This window comes from Grosmannia clavigera, assembly GCF_000143105.1.
Source record: "Grosmannia clavigera kw1407 unplaced genomic scaffold GCSC_108, whole genome shotgun sequence".
Taxonomy (NCBI): Eukaryota; Fungi; Ascomycota; class Sordariomycetes; order Ophiostomatales; family Ophiostomataceae; genus Leptographium; species Leptographium clavigerum.
Genome location: NW_014040837.1, coordinates 792664 through 808858, shown reverse-complemented (window position 1 = coordinate 808858; position 16195 = coordinate 792664). Strand labels below are relative to the sequence as shown.

Genomic DNA, 16195 nt, shown 5'->3' with positions numbered 1-16195 from the left:
CATAGCTATGTACGGAGTAAGGCGACAAGGATGTCGACCGACCGTTACGGGCGATGGGCTGATTTGCGTTTTCGCTGGGGGCTCGTTCGCAAATGTTCGCCAATCGCGCACTGAGACCCATGCTGTGGCGTTAGGACTCATCCTTGCTACTGCCAGTCTCCGCCTGCTATCTTAGACTAACACCGACTCTAGATTTGGAATCTATGACAGAATCTCTCTTTTATGTACGTAATCTACTGCAGAGACACTCCGCCATGTCATCAATGTCACAGAGTTTGTCATCCACACATGTGAATCGGCGTCGAATCGAAACCGGGACAATCGAGAACCCCCCCTAAAAATGGGCAACAACCATGGCAAGACGCCATTCTCAACCAGCCTCGGCTGCAGTATTGCTCATCCATGCTGGCCAGCCAGCATTCGTTCCAACCGCGGCACATTCACACCTCCGTATGATGAAATTTTGAGCCCAATGGCGAAATACTTGCCACCCGGGTCAACAAATATGACTCCGAATATAGCACCCTCCCCTCACCAGTCCCACTGCGACCAGGAGGCGCGATAACCGGAATGCAAGAAAATGAACGCATCAGAGAGGCTACAGTCTCGTATGGACACGAAAGTATTATTCGGACATTTTCATCCCTATGTGCTTTTCATGAGAAAGTTCCATCACAGAAGGTCTGCGGCGATTCGATCCTATTTGCTGTTCTGAGACTAGACCTATGGGTTCACGAAGGCCCCCACGGCAATGCTAGAGGGCGTTAGTACATCGCCCAGCTACGATCCCCTGCATCGGCAAGAACAGATGCGATATACGGAGTACGAGTACCTATATCACAGGGCCAAAAATAATCCGAACGGCCATGCGGTTGCCACTGGCCGGAAAGAGAGAGGGGACAGATACGAACGTGGTTAACCCACTCGAACCGCTACCCGAAGGACTGGTAGTATCCGCAATTCTCAATGGAGCACTGATACCCCTGACAGGGTCAGCAAGACAAGGCATTGGGAGTCTTCAGCTGCCGATAACGGACACCTACGATGACTCACGATGACATCGTATGGAGGTCGATGCCCAGGATATCGACGTGGAACGACGCGCGGAGAATGGGTACCGGCAGACTGACTCAGTCTGGATTTGAAAGCCGAATGAGATGCCACCAATAATGAAGAAATCGTATGCCGAACTCTGCCAGGTGAGTCAGAGGTAGGCGTGGAATGATTGTGTGCACAAGCCTTACCACACATCTGCGAGAATGGAAAGAAAAAGTATGCGCAGGAAGATGCAGCTCGAGCCGTGAGGCCTTAGAAAGCCTCACCCTTGAATTGCGACTAGTGCAAGACAGCCCGTACTCCGTAGTTTGTGCCGGGTTGCTTGCACTAACAGTGTACTGGAGCATCAACCGTGCTCTTGTATATATGGCCCTGATTATAGGCTGGACACAGATGGGCTCGACCATGTGTGGCTATGTGTTCCCTTCGTCCCAAAGAGCAGAGTGTGCATAGATCAATCTCTGTTGTGGACAAAACAAGTAGTAGCGTGCGTAAACTGATATCCTTCTGCAGTTCTGTAAGCATATTCCCAAGTACAAACGGAGGCTGGTATTGATGACGGCCAATAGAGGAGCTTCAATGCAATTATTTGAAAACAGCATCGACTTCTGCTTGCAAGCCCCAAGGGCAGCCCTGACACAGGTTGCGTATATGACCCTTCATATATGCCTCGCTGTATACTATACATATCGAGGGCAAAGTGACAGCAATTATAGCTCTCATCTATTCGTTCGAATATCTTTTCTCCTCATGATAGATTGTATACTATGACCGGCCCTATATTTCTTGGCTCGTCTCTACGTTACAATGCAAGTTGACCCCTTGTCTAGAGTTATTGTCTAGATCTATTTAAAGTATTGCCAAGATGTGGTGACCCTGAAAACAACAGTGCGTCGGCAGTACTCCGTACTAGTCTACATATGTAGAGGAACGGAGTACTGAGTACGTGAAAGCTACGCCTCTGCGCAACGGGCCGGCGATCCACTATCTGCAACGTGTAGTCCACAGCTTCTGCTAGCACCAGTTGCGGCGTACAGCACCGTCACCAAAGGAGACGACTTGGAAGTCCTAGCTAGCATGAACTTAAGACTGATGATGGGAAATTCTGTCTTTATGGGGCCTCACAGTGAAAGAGGACATGAAATGGAAAACACATAAGTTAAGTGGGAATGCGTGGAGGACAAGCACACTATAGTACGTCTCAGATATTCATGCTTTCTTTCACTGGCTTGGCCTAGCTATTACAAACTGACTCGGTCGATGGTTTTGGCCGCTGTAGTCAGTAATGTCGTTCTGTCTTTACTTAAACGCAAAGACGTTCGCTCTCAAACAGTGAGTTGATTAACGATTATTCGAAATTTAAAGTGGTTAAACAGGCCTATTAGCTTCTAGGTCACGATGTCGATATGACATAGGTATAGGTTGTCAACGGTGGTACCAGCACTGTGAAATAGGTCGACATAACCTCTCAATCACCGCAGGGTTGCGAAGAGCCTTGATTCTGAAACAGGAGCTATATTCATTGTTGCTTAATGAGTAGACTTGTGAGCCTGAAGATTCCCGAGTTCTCTTAGGAAAACGCTCTTTATTTTATTTCTATGTTTCTGAAGTCTTGTCAGTGCGAGATACGAAGGGAGGGCACATGTTGATCACGGCCACACAACAAGCTACAAATATTAGACTGCGGATGGAATGTATAAAGGCATCAGAGTTGTAGTATAGAAAATTGTTTTATTGAAGAAATAACAATCTTTTTATTACAAGATATTATTTCAGGATTGAGCATCGGCCGAGTTGATGTCTTCACCACCCTTGTTACATATAATTCTTACCTTTAGCCAGATACTTTCTTCCACGAATCTTACGGTCAAACAGTCCAGCTGTTTTCATGGACCATAGGTGCTGAAACACATGCATGTTTCCTCATAACAGGTTTGTATCTTCATGAAGAAGGCGCGTTCTAAGGAGAAATTTGGAAGGTGTGACTCATCCATTTTATACGCATTTCTGCAGGCTAATGTTTCCTTGACATCTTACGGTCGTCACAAGATCCCTACATAATTTTTGTCAGGCCTACCCTTTCAGGAATCCTCAATTTTATGCATGTTTGTACGGAGTAGTTGTACCTCACCTCGACGACTCCTGTTGTGAAGACCTTTAGGACAGTTATCCAGTTCATTCTAGATGATAACAACTCCAGCGACTTTTTTCTTGTTCAATGAGAGCCCCAAACCTTCACTGAGAGCCGATATTCGGCGTATTGCGCTTCGATGGGGCTTAATGCGGATGCGACCTTTTCATCAATAGCTCGTGTTTACGGAGTGGATTGAGCACTAGCTTTTACCGTCTATGGAGTATTAGTTCAGATCGCAAAGGCATGGGCCCGCTGTTGGTGGCGAGATACCTTTTTGATAGACGATCTGCAGAATTTGAACGACTCGCTACTCGATTAAAATTCGGCCATCATCGAGCTGCGATAAATGAACACAAAGGCGGAGAAGAAACAAAGTTCCAGCTCCACGGCTCAGACCGCCATGATCCCGAGAACTGCTCATCCGCCGAGGTCGGCCAGCGGAATGAATATGGAAAAATGGAGGAGATATTCGTAGCACGACAAAGGCCCCGCCACTGACGACTGGTCCTCACTTGCATTAGCGCCGCCACCTCCGAAAAGAGAAACGACAGCCGGGTCCAGATAACGGAGATCGGCAGAGGGTCAAAAGGGTCAAAGGGCGTGGAATTGACAAGCTGCCAATGCCGCCAAGCCTTCCACTGCGAATCGGGTGGGTTATAAGAACGATCCGTCCCCAGATAGGATTTCCGAGCAGTCCGACCGCCATTTTACATAGTTCGACAATTTGTACTCGACACGCGTTCGTGCTGCCCACACGCCCCTCTCTCCCCTCCGGCCTCACAACGATGTCGGCAGCCACGGAGAGACAGCCGCTTCTGCGGGACAACAGCGGCTCCAGCAGCGTGGCTGTCAGCGCGTCGCCGTCGCCGACGCTGGTGGCAGCGGCATTGGGCGAATGCGGCGGCTTCAACGACGACGAAGGCATCACATCGGTGGACCCGAGAATTGGGTTCAACCCCAGCGGTGACCCGGACAACCCGCGCGACTGGCCGGAGGCGTTTAAATGGGGCATCGTGATGCTTCTAGCGGCCATGGCATTCACAGTGACGTTTACGTGCATCTCGATCGTGCCGCTGGCCGCGCACATTGTGGAGGAGCTGGACGGCCTCTCGGGCGACTCGCGCAACGCACCATCGTCTTCGGGCAGCACGGCCAGCGTACTGCTTGTGACGATCTGGGAGCTCGGCGAAGCAGCCGGTCCACTGGCTATTGCGCCGCTGTCGGAGACGGCATCATGGGGCCGATATGCGGTGCTCAATGCGGCCACGTTGCTCTTTGTGGGTGCGACGGCGGCGGCAGCCATGGCCAAGTCGACGTCGCTGTTCATTGCTGCGCGCGGGCTCACGGGCCTCGCCGTGGCCACCAACGTGCTCGGTCCAGCCATCATCGGCGACCTGTTTCCACCGGCTCAACGCGGCTCGGCCATGGCGATCGTGCAGATGGCGCCACTACTGGGCGGCGCTGTGGGCCCAGCGATCGGAGGGGCTGTAGCCGGGACCTGGGGCTGGCGTTCGGTGCTGTGGCTGAGCGCCGTGTTGGCGTCGACGTGTGCGGTGCTGTTCCTGGTGGCGTTCCGCGAGACGTATCCGCCAGCAGTGCTGCGCCGACGGCGGCTGCGGCTCGAGCTGACCGACGGCAAGCTGACAACGGCCAGCCTTGAGAGCGGCGCTTTGCTGACGACCACCCTACTCGACCCAACGATGTCAACACCGGCGAGCTCCGTGTCCGGTCTGCGACACATGCGCGACGCCGTTCTTCGGCCGGCCGTGGTGATGACCAACTCGATCGTGCTGGCGTTGCTGTCGCTGTTTGGTGCTGTCGTGTTCTCGTACTTTTACACCATGTCCGTGTCGTTGCCGCATATCCTGGAGACGCGCTACGGGCTGTCATCTGCCGGGACAGGGTCTGCCTTTTTGGCGTTTAGTGAGTTGTCCTGCATTGTCTTCTGCCTGGCTGCCTTCTGACAAGTTTCAGGCCTTGGCGCTGCTATCAGCGTGATGATCTGCAACCAGACGCTGGACCGCGTTTACGTGTACCTCACAAAGAAAAGCGGGAAGCCGCACGGTCGACCCGAGTTCCGGCTGCCGATGACGATTGCGTGCGGCTTGGTGTTGCCGGGGGCCGTGGCCAGCTATGGCTGGTGCGCTGAGCTGCACGGACCGTTGCCGGTAATGCTGGGAACGGTGGTGCTGCTGGGCACGAGCCTGCCGCTGTCGTTCATCCCGCTGGCGTCGTACGTGGTGGACGCGTTTGGGCTGTACGCAGCGTCGGCGATGACGGGCCTGATCGTGTCGCGCTGTCTTTGCGGAACATTCCTACCGCTGACAGTGGTGCCGCTGGTGGACGCTTTGGGCTACGGCTGGGGATTCACGGCACTGGCGTCGGTGAGCCTACTGCTGGTGCCGCTGCCTCTGCTGGTGATGCGGCATGGCGAGAAATGGCGGCAGCGGTCCGAGTACACGCGAAATGCGTGAGATGGGCAGGGTTTATTGTGATTGACATATATCATGGAGTGAACAGCTGAGTCCATACCTTCATCTATTGTACATAGCGGAAAAATATAGACAGTCGAAGAGGAATAGACGAACAGAAAAGAAAAGACAAGACAGTGACACAGTTGGTTCTAACTGCCTAACCGCCAGCTACTCTCTGTCGACATCCACTCTGTCGGCCTGGGTCTTTTTGGCGCGCTCGAAGCGCAGGTAGCGTTCCTCGCGCCAGCGCGGCCCGTAGTGGCGGACGACGAGAATGGCGGGGCTGGCGGCGAGGACGAGGAGGCCCATGAAGAGGTAGGTGTATCCGTAGCCCCAAGCGTCGATGATGTACTGGATGACGGCAGTGCCGACGGCGCTGAAGCCGGCGCGAGTAAGGTTGAAGGTGGACGAGACGCGACCGGGGTTCATGGGGTAGAGGTCGACGAGGAGGGTAGTGAGAACAGACATGGGTCCGCTGAGGCCGGCGCCGGCGAAGAAGAGCACGACCAGGGGAGCAGCCAGGCTGGTGCCAGCGTCGACAACCCAGCCCCAGGAGGCCGTCATGGCGACAGCGAGCAGCAGCCAGGGCCACATGACGTCGAGCCGGGCGCGTTCGATGGGAAAGTGGCGCAGATCGTCGCCACGCTTGCGGTCCGGCCGTACGCCGATGCTGGCGGCCACACGCGCGTAGTTGCGGTTGAGAAGTCGGCCAGTGACCAGCGAGCCGACTCCGGATCCGGCCGCAAACGGGATGTAGCAGAGGCCGACCTGGACGTCGTTGAAACCGTATCGTCGTCGGATCACGTCTTGCAGCGGCACCAACAGAGTGTAGTTGGCCATGACAAACAGAGACATGAACAGCAGCAGCAGCCCGACGTCCTTCTCGAACGCGATCCGCACGGCTGCTAGCAGGTCGGGGATGGGGATCTTGTGTTTGCGAGGGGGTAGTGGTGATGATGGTGGTGGTGTAGGTGGTGTTGCTTCCGTCGATGCCGTCGCCTCTGAATCTGGGTTCTGCCGTCTCTGTCTCTGCTTCTTCTGCATGTGCATCGCCAGCAGGCTGCGGTTCAGTGCCGGAGGTGGGAGCGAACCATCCCCGACGATGTTGCGCGCACTCTAGATTACGTCAGCAAAGAAAAGGACAAAGTTGTTCGTCCTTTAGCAGAGGAACCGACCTCTGGCACAAAGGGCACGTAGATCAGTAAGAAAACGCCGGCGGCAATGGTGAGGAACCAAAAGTTGGAGCGCCAGCCGAGGAACTGGGTTAGGATGCCGCCGAGCACGGGGGCCAGGGCGGGCGCAAACATGATGCTGGCCTGGACGGCGGTGACGTAGCCGCCACGGTCGGCGCTGGTGGCGAAGTCGGCCATGACGGCGCTGCCGATGGCGACGGTGGCGCTGCTGCCGGTGCTCTGGAGGGCCCGCAGCACGAGCAGGGCGGCGTAGCCGTGTTGGAGGGCCAGACCGATGTTGGCGCCGAGGTAGATGGCAAAGGTGAGCACGTAGACGGGCCGGCGGCCGATCTGATCGCTGAGGTCGCCGAAGAAGAGAGGCGCCACGGCCTGCATGACCTGGTAGAGCGTGACGGAGAGGTTGATGTCGGCAATCGAGCGGCCGTATGCCGTCGCGATCGGCGTGATGGCCGGCAGGTAGATAAACGACGAGAAGGGCGAGAAGAACGTGGCAAAGGCCGTCATCAGCAGCAGGAACCGCTTGGTCCGGCGCGAAAAGGCCGAGAAAGCAGGACCCTCAACCGGCTGCGCGGTCGTGTCGCCGTCTGTGGCTGCCGGCTGCAGCACTATCCTGTCATCTGGTGGTCGCGTGCTCTCCTTCTCCTTCTCGTCCGGCGCATTCGCTGCAGCCTCGTGGGCTTCGTCATGCTTTTCGGCCATGGTCAGTCCGGTCGGATGTCCTGTGCATTCCCAGCTTGTTTCCGACGCGGAAGAAGGTCATTTATACGTCTGGCCATGGCGCTCTGGCTCGCTCGATCGTTACCATTCTCTGACGGCGACAACAGGCGTTAAAAGAGATATATCCGGCGTGGCTCCTAGCTCACCGCGTTGTTCGGCACCGACGCGGCAGGAAACAGTGGGCCCACGAAAACCATGCTCGACTGTGTCACCACACGTGACGCTGAAGCATGCACGATTACGTGATCCACGTCGGTGTCAATTAACGCGGGGCAGTAGCATGGGCACCTACCTAGGCGGGGAAATGTCCGCTATAAAGACTCCGGTTCTCGTATCTGCGGGCAGTGAACATAAAACGGCAGACTTCGCCACGTTTCCCCTCTCTTGCCGTTACAAGTGAATTGATTTTTGAAAGCAAGCGTTTCCAAACACACACGAGCCTCCAGCATCACCATGACGAAGCCTGACAACCTGCCGGAAATGGAGTACCGGTTCCTCGGCAGATCCGGCCTCAAGGTGTCTGCCCTGTCTCTGGGCGGGTGGCTGACCTACGGTGGTCACGTCGACCGCGGTGCGTAGGGTGTGGTGTGACGAGCTCAGTCTAGAGCGAGCGAGCGGCTAATGGCGACAGAGAGCACGTACGCCTGCATGAAGGCGGCGTACGACGCAGGCGTCAACTTTTTCGACTGCGCCGAGACGTATGCAGAAGGCGAGAGCGAGCGGGTGATGGGCGAGGCGATCAAGAAGTACGGATGGAAGCGCAACGACCTGGTGGTCTCGACCAAGATCTACTGGGGTGCGGCCTTTGGCAGCAACCGGGCCAACAACGTGGGCCTGTCGCGCAAGCACATCATCGAGGGCTTGGACCAGTCGCTGGCGCGGCTGCAGCTGGACTACGTCGACCTGGTGTATGCGCACCGGCCGGACCGGCAGACGCCGATGGAGGAGACGGTGCGGGCCTTCAACCACGTCATCAACCAGGGCAAGGCGCTGTACTGGGGCACGTCCGAGTGGAGCGCGGATGAGATCGCGCAGGCGTGGCGCTACGCCGACCGGCTCGGCCTGATCGGACCGCTGATGGAGCAGCCCGAGTACAACATGATCAAGCGCGAGAAAGTCGAGGCCGAGTTCGCCCACCTGTACCGCGAGGTCGGACTCGGCCTGACGACCTTCTCGCCCCTGCGCCTCGGCCTGCTGAGCGGCAAGTACCGCGACGGCGTTCCGCCCGACTCGCGCCTGGCCCAGACCCAGGTCGAGTTCATCGCCGGCCTCTGGCAGCGTCTCGGCAAGGACAACATCGACGCCCTCGTGCAAAAGGTTCGCCTGATGGAGCCCATCGCTGAGCGGCTCGGCACCACCCAGAGCGTCGTCGCCCTCGCCTGGGTCCTGCACAACCCCAACGTCAGCTCCGCCATCATGGGCGCCAGCCGCCCTGAGCAGGTCTATGAAAATATCCGCGCCGTCGAGATCTACAAGAAGCTCACGCCCGAGATCATGGACGAGATCGACACCATCCTGAACAACAAGCCGCCCGTGGCGACTGCGCGGTTCTAAATGCCCGCGACCGACAGTAGCTGTAAAAGACATACACCTGTACAGACATACAATTAGAATGAACATAAGCCGTGTCGATTGACCGTACACGTACAGCGTGAATGAATGCCCAACCGATTCGGTGCCAAATGGTTGGTTGTATGCACATATCCCACATGCATATATCCGAGACTACTGAAAAAATCGACTCCAGCGCAATCGGCGCAAGCAGTCTGTCTCGTCAGCTGCGCCAAAACAAGAACCAGACGCAGGCAGCCTCCGTTTCGGCTCATTTCCAGACTCGTGTCTCGGACGACCGAGGGGCATGCACGGGACCTTTTTCGGAGTCCTCCGTCGCTACAGCTGTCGCATTGGTCGGCCATCCATCCGCAACCTGCATCGGATCAGTGAAGCCAAGGCGACGATATCCATGGCGTCCACCACGCCGACGTACGCGGTACGTCCGGGAAGAGGGAACCATGTGCAGATGGCCGGTCGGTCCTGGGCTGGCACGGACGCATGCTGACCACCACAGGATGCTATCCGGCTGCTCAACTCGACGCAGACGGGCTATAAAACGCTGGAGCAGCGGCGGCGCGATGGCTTCAAGCTGGACGACCAGGACCCGATCGGGCAGATGAACCGGTGGCTGGGCTACATGGGCTATGCGCCGGCGGATCTGAACCGGCTGAACGTGGTGCACGTGGCCGGCACCAAGGGCAAGGGCACGACGTGTGCGCTGACCAACTCGATCCTGGAGCGATACCGACAAGGCGACCGGAAAGGCAGTGCTGGTCCGCACAAGGTCGGCCTATTCACGTCGCCGCACCTGGTGGCCGTGCGCGAGCGCATCCGTATCGACTCGGCGCCCATCTCGGAGGCCGATTTTGCGCGGTACTTTTTCGAGGTCTGGCAGGCCCTCGAGGCTGGTGATGCGGACGCGCCCAGGCCGTCGTACTTTCGTTTCCTGACCCTGCTGTCGCTGCACGTGTTTGTGCGCGAGGGCGTCGACGCGGCCATATACGAGGTCGGCGTGGGTGGCGAGCTTGACGCGACCAACGTGTTTGTCGCTCCGGCCGCTACGGCTGTCTCGACGCTCGGCATCGACCACGTCGTCACGCTCGGCCATACTATCGACCGCATCGCCTGGCACAAGGCCGGCATCTTTAAGCCGGGCTGTCCGGCCCTGACTGTGCCCCAGCAGGATGATCCGATCCCGACGGACGTGCTGCGAGCTCGTGCCGCCGAGCGCCAGAGCAGCCTCACGATCCTGCAGCCGGACTGCTACGAAGCCGTCTTGCGTGGCGTTCGCATCACGCCCGACGAGCCGTTCCAGCGCAAGAATGCCGCCCTCGCTGTCGCTCTGGCCGCTACCGTGCTTCGGCGGCTCGGCGTGGACGACGGCCGGATTGCCCTCGAGGCCCTGGGCCTGACAGAAAGACATGCGAGCAGCGATTCGACCGATGGGGCCGATGGGACCAAACTCCCCCAGCCGTTCGTCGACGGACTCGAAAACGTCGTCTGGCGCGGCCGCTGCGAGAGCAAGACCACCGACCGCCAGCGCTGGTACCTCGACGGCGCCCACAACCACCAGAGCCTCGACGTGGCCTGTCGCTGGTTCAGCCGTGCGGTGGCGACCGACAGCACGACGCCCACCATCCTCATCTTCAACCAGCAGTCTACGCGCGACGCCGTCGACCTGCTGCGTGTCGTCCATGAGACCGTCTACCGCGCGGGTGTGCGCTTCCAGCATGCCGTCTTCTGTACCAATGTCACGTACAAGGACAACTCGTGGAAAGTTGGTGTGTATATTACTAAGCAAAGTGTTTTGTATTTTCATATGCATCCGAAAGCTGACCACCAGACTTTGTCAACAACAACGTTGACCCGTCCGAGCTCAAGAGCCTGTCGCTGCAGCAGACACTCGCAGACTACTGGAAGACGCTCGACCCAGACACGGACGTGGCTGTTGCGCCGACGGTCGAGGACGCCGTCGACCGCGTTCGCGCTATTGGAGGCGGCCAGGTCGACACCCGCACGCTGATCACCGGCAGCTTCCACCTGATCGGTGGTGCTCTCACCGTGCTGGAGGGCGGCGAGGCGTTTGCCCACGAGAGCATCTCGGCCACGTTGTAAACAGGCTTTCTGCAAGGACGAATATAGACTTTCAACAAGACGGCAACGGCAGATACAACTTGCTTTTTATAGTTTCAATAAGCGCTTTTTTATCCGGCAATCTTTTATACGTCTTGTCGCGTAGCGTTAAACCCCTTTGTTCAAGACGAGCCGCTGCTTACCAACTTGCCTGCTCTGTCCCAATGTTGCACCGCTTCTAGACTGGTGATGCAAACCCCACCGTCTTAAGCAGCCGAGATTATCCAACTAGGAGCTGCATGGCCAATAATTGCTTACTGAGACCGGGATAATTGATCGGCAAAACCAGACCAAAACAACCGACAAAAACAACCGCCGAAACCAGTGCGGACGAGAGCACGTTCTCACACATTCTCCCCCACGAGAACAGCATGGATCGGCTATATCCCAAGGCGACGCAAAATCGGCTGCGCTTCCACGATCCAGGCTTCAGCACGGTCATCGTCGCCTTTCTGCGCGCTGCCGGTCGGAACTTTCTGCTGCTCCAGCTGCTCTTCCTCGGCCTCTTCGCCTACATTTTCGGCTCGCTCTTCCAGCAGTCGGCCCACGGCCACAACCTGACCATTGCCTTTGTCGACTACGATGGCGGCTCGATCTCCTCGCCCATCGGCCAGGCCGTCCTCACGGCCTACGCATCGCTGGCCGGAACCGCTTTCCCGACCCTGATCGAGCGCGCCCGTGACGACTTCCCGCTGCCGGCCACGGACCTGCGCCATGCCGTCTGTCGAACGGACTACTGGGGCGCCCTCTACGTGTCGGCTGGCGCATCTGGTCGACTACAGGCCGCTCTGAACAGCAGCAGCAGCAGAGTCTCGTCCAACTACAACCGCAGCGACGTGCTCTTCTACATCTGGAACGAGGCCCGCTATCCGGTCGTGGTCGATGCGCTCATCGCCGGCAGCATCCAGACGCTCGCCCAGGCCGCTCGCATCGTCCTCGCTGCCAACGGCACCGCCACCGACAGCGATGGCATCATCCCCTGGCCGCTCGGCAGCCCGGCCACCGTCGACGTGCTGGCCAACCCCTGGACTCCCGTGGCCGTCGACATCCAGCCGACGCCACAGGGCTCGCGCGCCATCTACAACACGCTCGTCATCATCCTGATTTTGATCCAGGAATTCTTCTATCTCGGCATCATCAATGCCCTCACTACAGCCTTCCACACCTATAGCAAGATCCACGCCCTGCGCATCCTCCTGATCCGCACCCTCAACGCGCTCAGCTACACCCTCATCGGCGCCCTCTGCACCACCGGCGCCATCTGGGCCTTTCGCGACCACTGGGACGTCCAGGCCCTCCAGTTCGGCGCCTCCTGGATGGTCCTCTGACTCTTCGCCCACGCCAACTTCCTCACCCTCGACGTCTTCACCATCTGGCTGCCGCCCGCCTACGTGCCCATGGCCCTGATCTCGTGGATCGTCCTGAACGTCACATCCATCCTGCTGCCCTTTGAGCTCGCGCCCGCCTTCTACCGCGTCGGCTACATCTTCCCGGCCCACGAGGTCTACCAGGCCCTGCTGCACATCTGGTCACACGGCTGCAACCCCCAGCTGCACATCGCCCTGCCTGTCCTGTTTGCCTGGGAAATCGCCGCCTTCGTCGGCAGCATCTTTGGCGTCTACCGCCGCTCGCACTACGCCACCCTGGCCGACGAGGCCCAGGAGCGCGAGCTGCAGTCCCGCATCGACGCTGCCATGGCCTTTCGGAACCGCCGTGACGCTTCCGAGGAAGACCTGGGCCTGGATTCCATCTCCACGGCGCCCACACGCGAGACACGGCGCAGGAGCCGCAGCTCGACCACACGGGCCGAAGAACTGTTGTTCGGCCCAGAAAACACTGCCGGCGCCGACGGAGTGGCCGCTACACTACGTCAGGATCTGCACAGGGTCATGACCCGAGAAGAAGACCTGTTCCAGACCGAGCAGCGTCGTATGGGCCGGGCATGCAGCTTCGGCCCGGCATTCGGCCTTGCGTTCCCGCCATCTCACATCGGCGACATCAGAAGCGATACAAGAGCGCCACAAGAAGACTGTGCGGACAGTGAAAAGTAGGGTAATTGAGATAATTTGGGGTGCTTATGGAAAATCGAGAACAAGTATAAATGGCCCTAAAATCTTGAAACCCTCAGTGTACACGCTATGCCATCACAATAAAGATCATCTTATTGCCGGTAGATCCTCTGAGCGGCTGCTGTTTTCTGCTGGCCCACGAACCCTTGGATCTTATCTCTCCGTAGAGTCAAGATCTTCAATGTAGCATCATGCACGACTGAGCACGAATATCACATAACTACTCCATGCTACCAAAATCCGAGCCGTGTGGGAGAAGTTTAACGCTCAAAGGACCCACAGTATTTTCCCGAGGCAGCTGTGTTTGACGATAAGATTTTGGCAACTGACAGCGAGCTGCTGTAAATAGACCTGATAAGGCCAAGGTGTGGAAAGCAACAGCGAGGAGCCGTATATTGAATTATTAGCATCGACGCGGCCACAGACGCGAATCGATATGGAAATGATATATGTGAATGAACGTACCGCCCATCAAGACGAACGAGGCGCTTATTATCTTCACTGCAACTTGTCTGCATACCAGACTACACCTCGAAAGATCATGGCAAAACCTGTTATTGCTGTGGCCGGAGCTGGCGATCTTGCCAAGTAAACATAGGCCATTCTCGTTATGGAACAAGACACAGGTAGTTAACAGTTCCAGGGTCTTCCTCGAGGAATCATGGGCCGACGGCACGTTTGATGTCGTTGTGTGCACGAGCAAGGTCAGGATGGCTTCCAGACACGCGCAGAACAAAACGCATACTGACCAGAAACAGATGAAGGAATGGTACGACAAGCCGAATATCAACGTCGCCATCACCGACTACTCGGTCGAGTCCATGACGGAGCTCCTCAACTCCACCGGCGCCGTCGCCCTCTACGTCTTCTACATCACCTTTGACTACCCTGTCTTCGTCAAAGTCCATAGCGACCTGCTCGACGCCTGCATCGCGTCCAAGTCGTGCAAGCGCTTCGTGCCGTCTGAATGGTGCGGAAATGCTCTGGACTTTCCCCGCACGCCGCGCTTCTACGGAGAGACCCGGCTGCCAATCCGCGAGAAGCTGTGCGCACAGACAGAAGTCGAGTGGACCGTTATCTGTCTCGGCTTCTTCATGGACTACGTCGTCCCGTCCCACCAGACATACCTCAAAGACTACGGCGAAATGGACCCGTGGCATCGTGAGAAGTGGGTGGCCACACTGATGGGGACGGGAGACGAGATGGTCGGCATGACCTCGAGCCGTGACGTCATGAAGGCGGCCATTGAGATTGCCAAATTGCCTAAATGGGTATGTCTTTGCTGCACGATCGACCACCTGATAGCCAAGGCTGACTTGTGCACTAGGAAAATTATTTCTTTATTGTCGGAGAGAACACCACCCTCAACAAGGTGACCAAGCAGATGGAAGAGTTCTATGGTAAGCAGCCTCTATCTGTTCTGTCTCTTTCGGACTCGGGCTCTGACTGCGCACAGGCCGCAAGTTCAACAAGATACAATACAAGACAAAGGAGTATACAGAGGCAGAGATGGAGATTAACAAGGATGATGTCGAAAGGCAGAGCGTACTGGATGTATTTGAGTGGCTCTACAATGGAGCTACATACATGCCAGAGGAATACTACAAGCCACAGAGAGAAAAGTACTTTACGAATGTCAAGTTCAGGACTGTAGCGGAACTGCTGGCAGACTCCAAGGTGAAAGAATTGGTCTAGACTTGAGGAAAATGTTATGGATGATTTGCGGCAAGAAAGTTCATATTCATACTGCCGTGTTGTCATGCTGTCGTAATCTTTTGCATCCTTCGTTCAGGTCCTCGAATGAGCTAGCTTCTTATGATTATATGTGGAGAAAAAGTTTATTTCGTTCTCTTCTTTAAGCCATTTTTTATCCATTTCCAGGCTTTCCGGTCAATCTAATTCAGTTGCATCCCGTACTTGCTGGATGGAAGATAGGCCACGGGATATGTTGGTAGCAATTTCCTCGGCAAATTTAGAGTACGCGAACGAAAGCGTCTGCCTATGTTCATAACTGGTGGAACTAATGACGGATGAAACGGTACCTATGGCTTTCCTAAAAACCATGGCAAACTCGGAGGCTGACGAGAATGGAAGCAGAAAGACAGCGTCGCTGAAAAAACGGATAATACTGCTAAGCGATTCCATACAACGTGCGTCAAAACACGTACTAAATAGCCCCCTGCGCCACACAGTACATGTATGCTTTCATCACACTGTATATTTGTGCACGCCCCTCCCATTCTGGTCTGGTTCATTCGACAACGACAGCCTTATACTAATTTATGTAACGCACGCCTGTAAGAGGGCATAGGGCGTAACTATACGCAAGGCGTACGCTTGTTGCTTCTTTTCTACTTGTGTTGTTCGGCTTGCCTGGTAAGAATACATGGCAACCTCTCGTGTCTAGCACTGTATTGCTGCATCTACCCAGTGTCATCCGCGTCTATAATGTTGTCCATGCTGCCGAGAAACAAAGCAGAGGCTAGTTAGTATATTAGCCCAAGTCTTCAAAGACGTTTTAGAACTCCTAAAATCAAAGCAGATGAGATCAGGTGACTGATAACACGAATAGGAAGTCCAATACATCGCTCCTGCTTTATAGGAAAGAGCAGCCTCTGCATCGCGCCCCTTTTGGAAGCCACGATCGGCCGGCTGTCCTCCTGTCCTAATTTTGCAACGCCTGGAAATGCAGCCCCTTTTTTCAGCCTCCAACAACACTAAGAAAATTGGCTGTATTCTTGCCTTACATTTGTATACAAGTAGTTTTTTTTATTAGTAAGGGCTGTTTTCAAACAAGTCCGTGAGACCGGTCGCTGGCCATGTTCGAGCAGATGCCGGTGGCTCAAGTACACGCTCATGGCAGAA

The 16195-nt window shown here is 56.1% G+C and overlaps 6 protein-coding genes across 6 annotated transcripts; 5 read left to right on the top strand and 1 right to left on the bottom strand.

The window, feature by feature from the left end:
- Positions 1-3975: 3975 nt before the first annotated feature.
- On the top strand, positions 3976-5664 carry CMQ_6526 (msf transporter; the record flags this gene model as incomplete). Its single annotated transcript, XM_014320212.1, has 2 exons — positions 3976-5113; positions 5165-5664. The coding sequence occupies 2 exons, from the start codon at positions 3976-3978 to the stop codon at positions 5662-5664; spliced, it is 1638 nt and encodes a 545-aa protein (XP_014175687.1).
- A 168-nt stretch (positions 5665-5832) lies between these two features.
- CMQ_6650 (major facilitator superfamily transporter) lies at positions 5833-7556 on the bottom strand (the record flags this gene model as incomplete). The annotated part of the gene is made up of 2 exons (XM_014320336.1): positions 5833-6780; positions 6840-7556. The coding sequence occupies 2 exons, from the start codon at positions 7554-7556 to the stop codon at positions 5833-5835; spliced, it is 1665 nt and encodes a 554-aa protein (XP_014175811.1).
- Positions 7557-8027: 471 nt separating this feature from the next.
- CMQ_6922 (voltage-gated K+ channel beta subunit) lies at positions 8028-9128 on the top strand (the record flags this gene model as incomplete). Its single annotated transcript, XM_014320608.1, has 2 exons — positions 8028-8145; positions 8206-9128. 2 exons carry the CDS (start codon positions 8028-8030, stop codon positions 9126-9128), a joined length of 1041 nt encoding a protein of 346 aa, XP_014176083.1.
- Positions 9129-9432: 304 nt separating this feature from the next.
- Positions 9433-12589, top strand: CMQ_6700 (tetrahydrofolylpolyglutamate synthase; the record flags this gene model as incomplete). The annotated part of the gene is made up of 4 exons (XM_014320386.1): positions 9433-9564; positions 9643-10909; positions 10972-11239; positions 11587-12589. The coding sequence occupies 4 exons, from the start codon at positions 9433-9435 to the stop codon at positions 12587-12589; spliced, it is 2670 nt and encodes an 889-aa protein (XP_014175861.1).
- A 69-nt stretch (positions 12590-12658) lies between these two features.
- CMQ_6944 (nitrosoguanidine resistance protein) lies at positions 12659-13312 on the top strand (the record flags this gene model as incomplete). The annotated part of the gene is made up of 1 exon (XM_014320630.1): positions 12659-13312. The coding sequence occupies one exon, from the start codon at positions 12659-12661 to the stop codon at positions 13310-13312; it is 654 nt and encodes a 217-aa protein (XP_014176105.1).
- A 559-nt stretch (positions 13313-13871) lies between these two features.
- CMQ_6892 (nmra-like protein) lies at positions 13872-15025 on the top strand (the record flags this gene model as incomplete). The annotated part of the gene is made up of 4 exons (XM_014320578.1): positions 13872-13918; positions 13974-14601; positions 14658-14730; positions 14787-15025. 4 exons carry the CDS (start codon positions 13872-13874, stop codon positions 15023-15025), a joined length of 987 nt encoding a protein of 328 aa, XP_014176053.1.
- Between the last annotated feature and the right edge of the window lie 1170 nt (positions 15026-16195).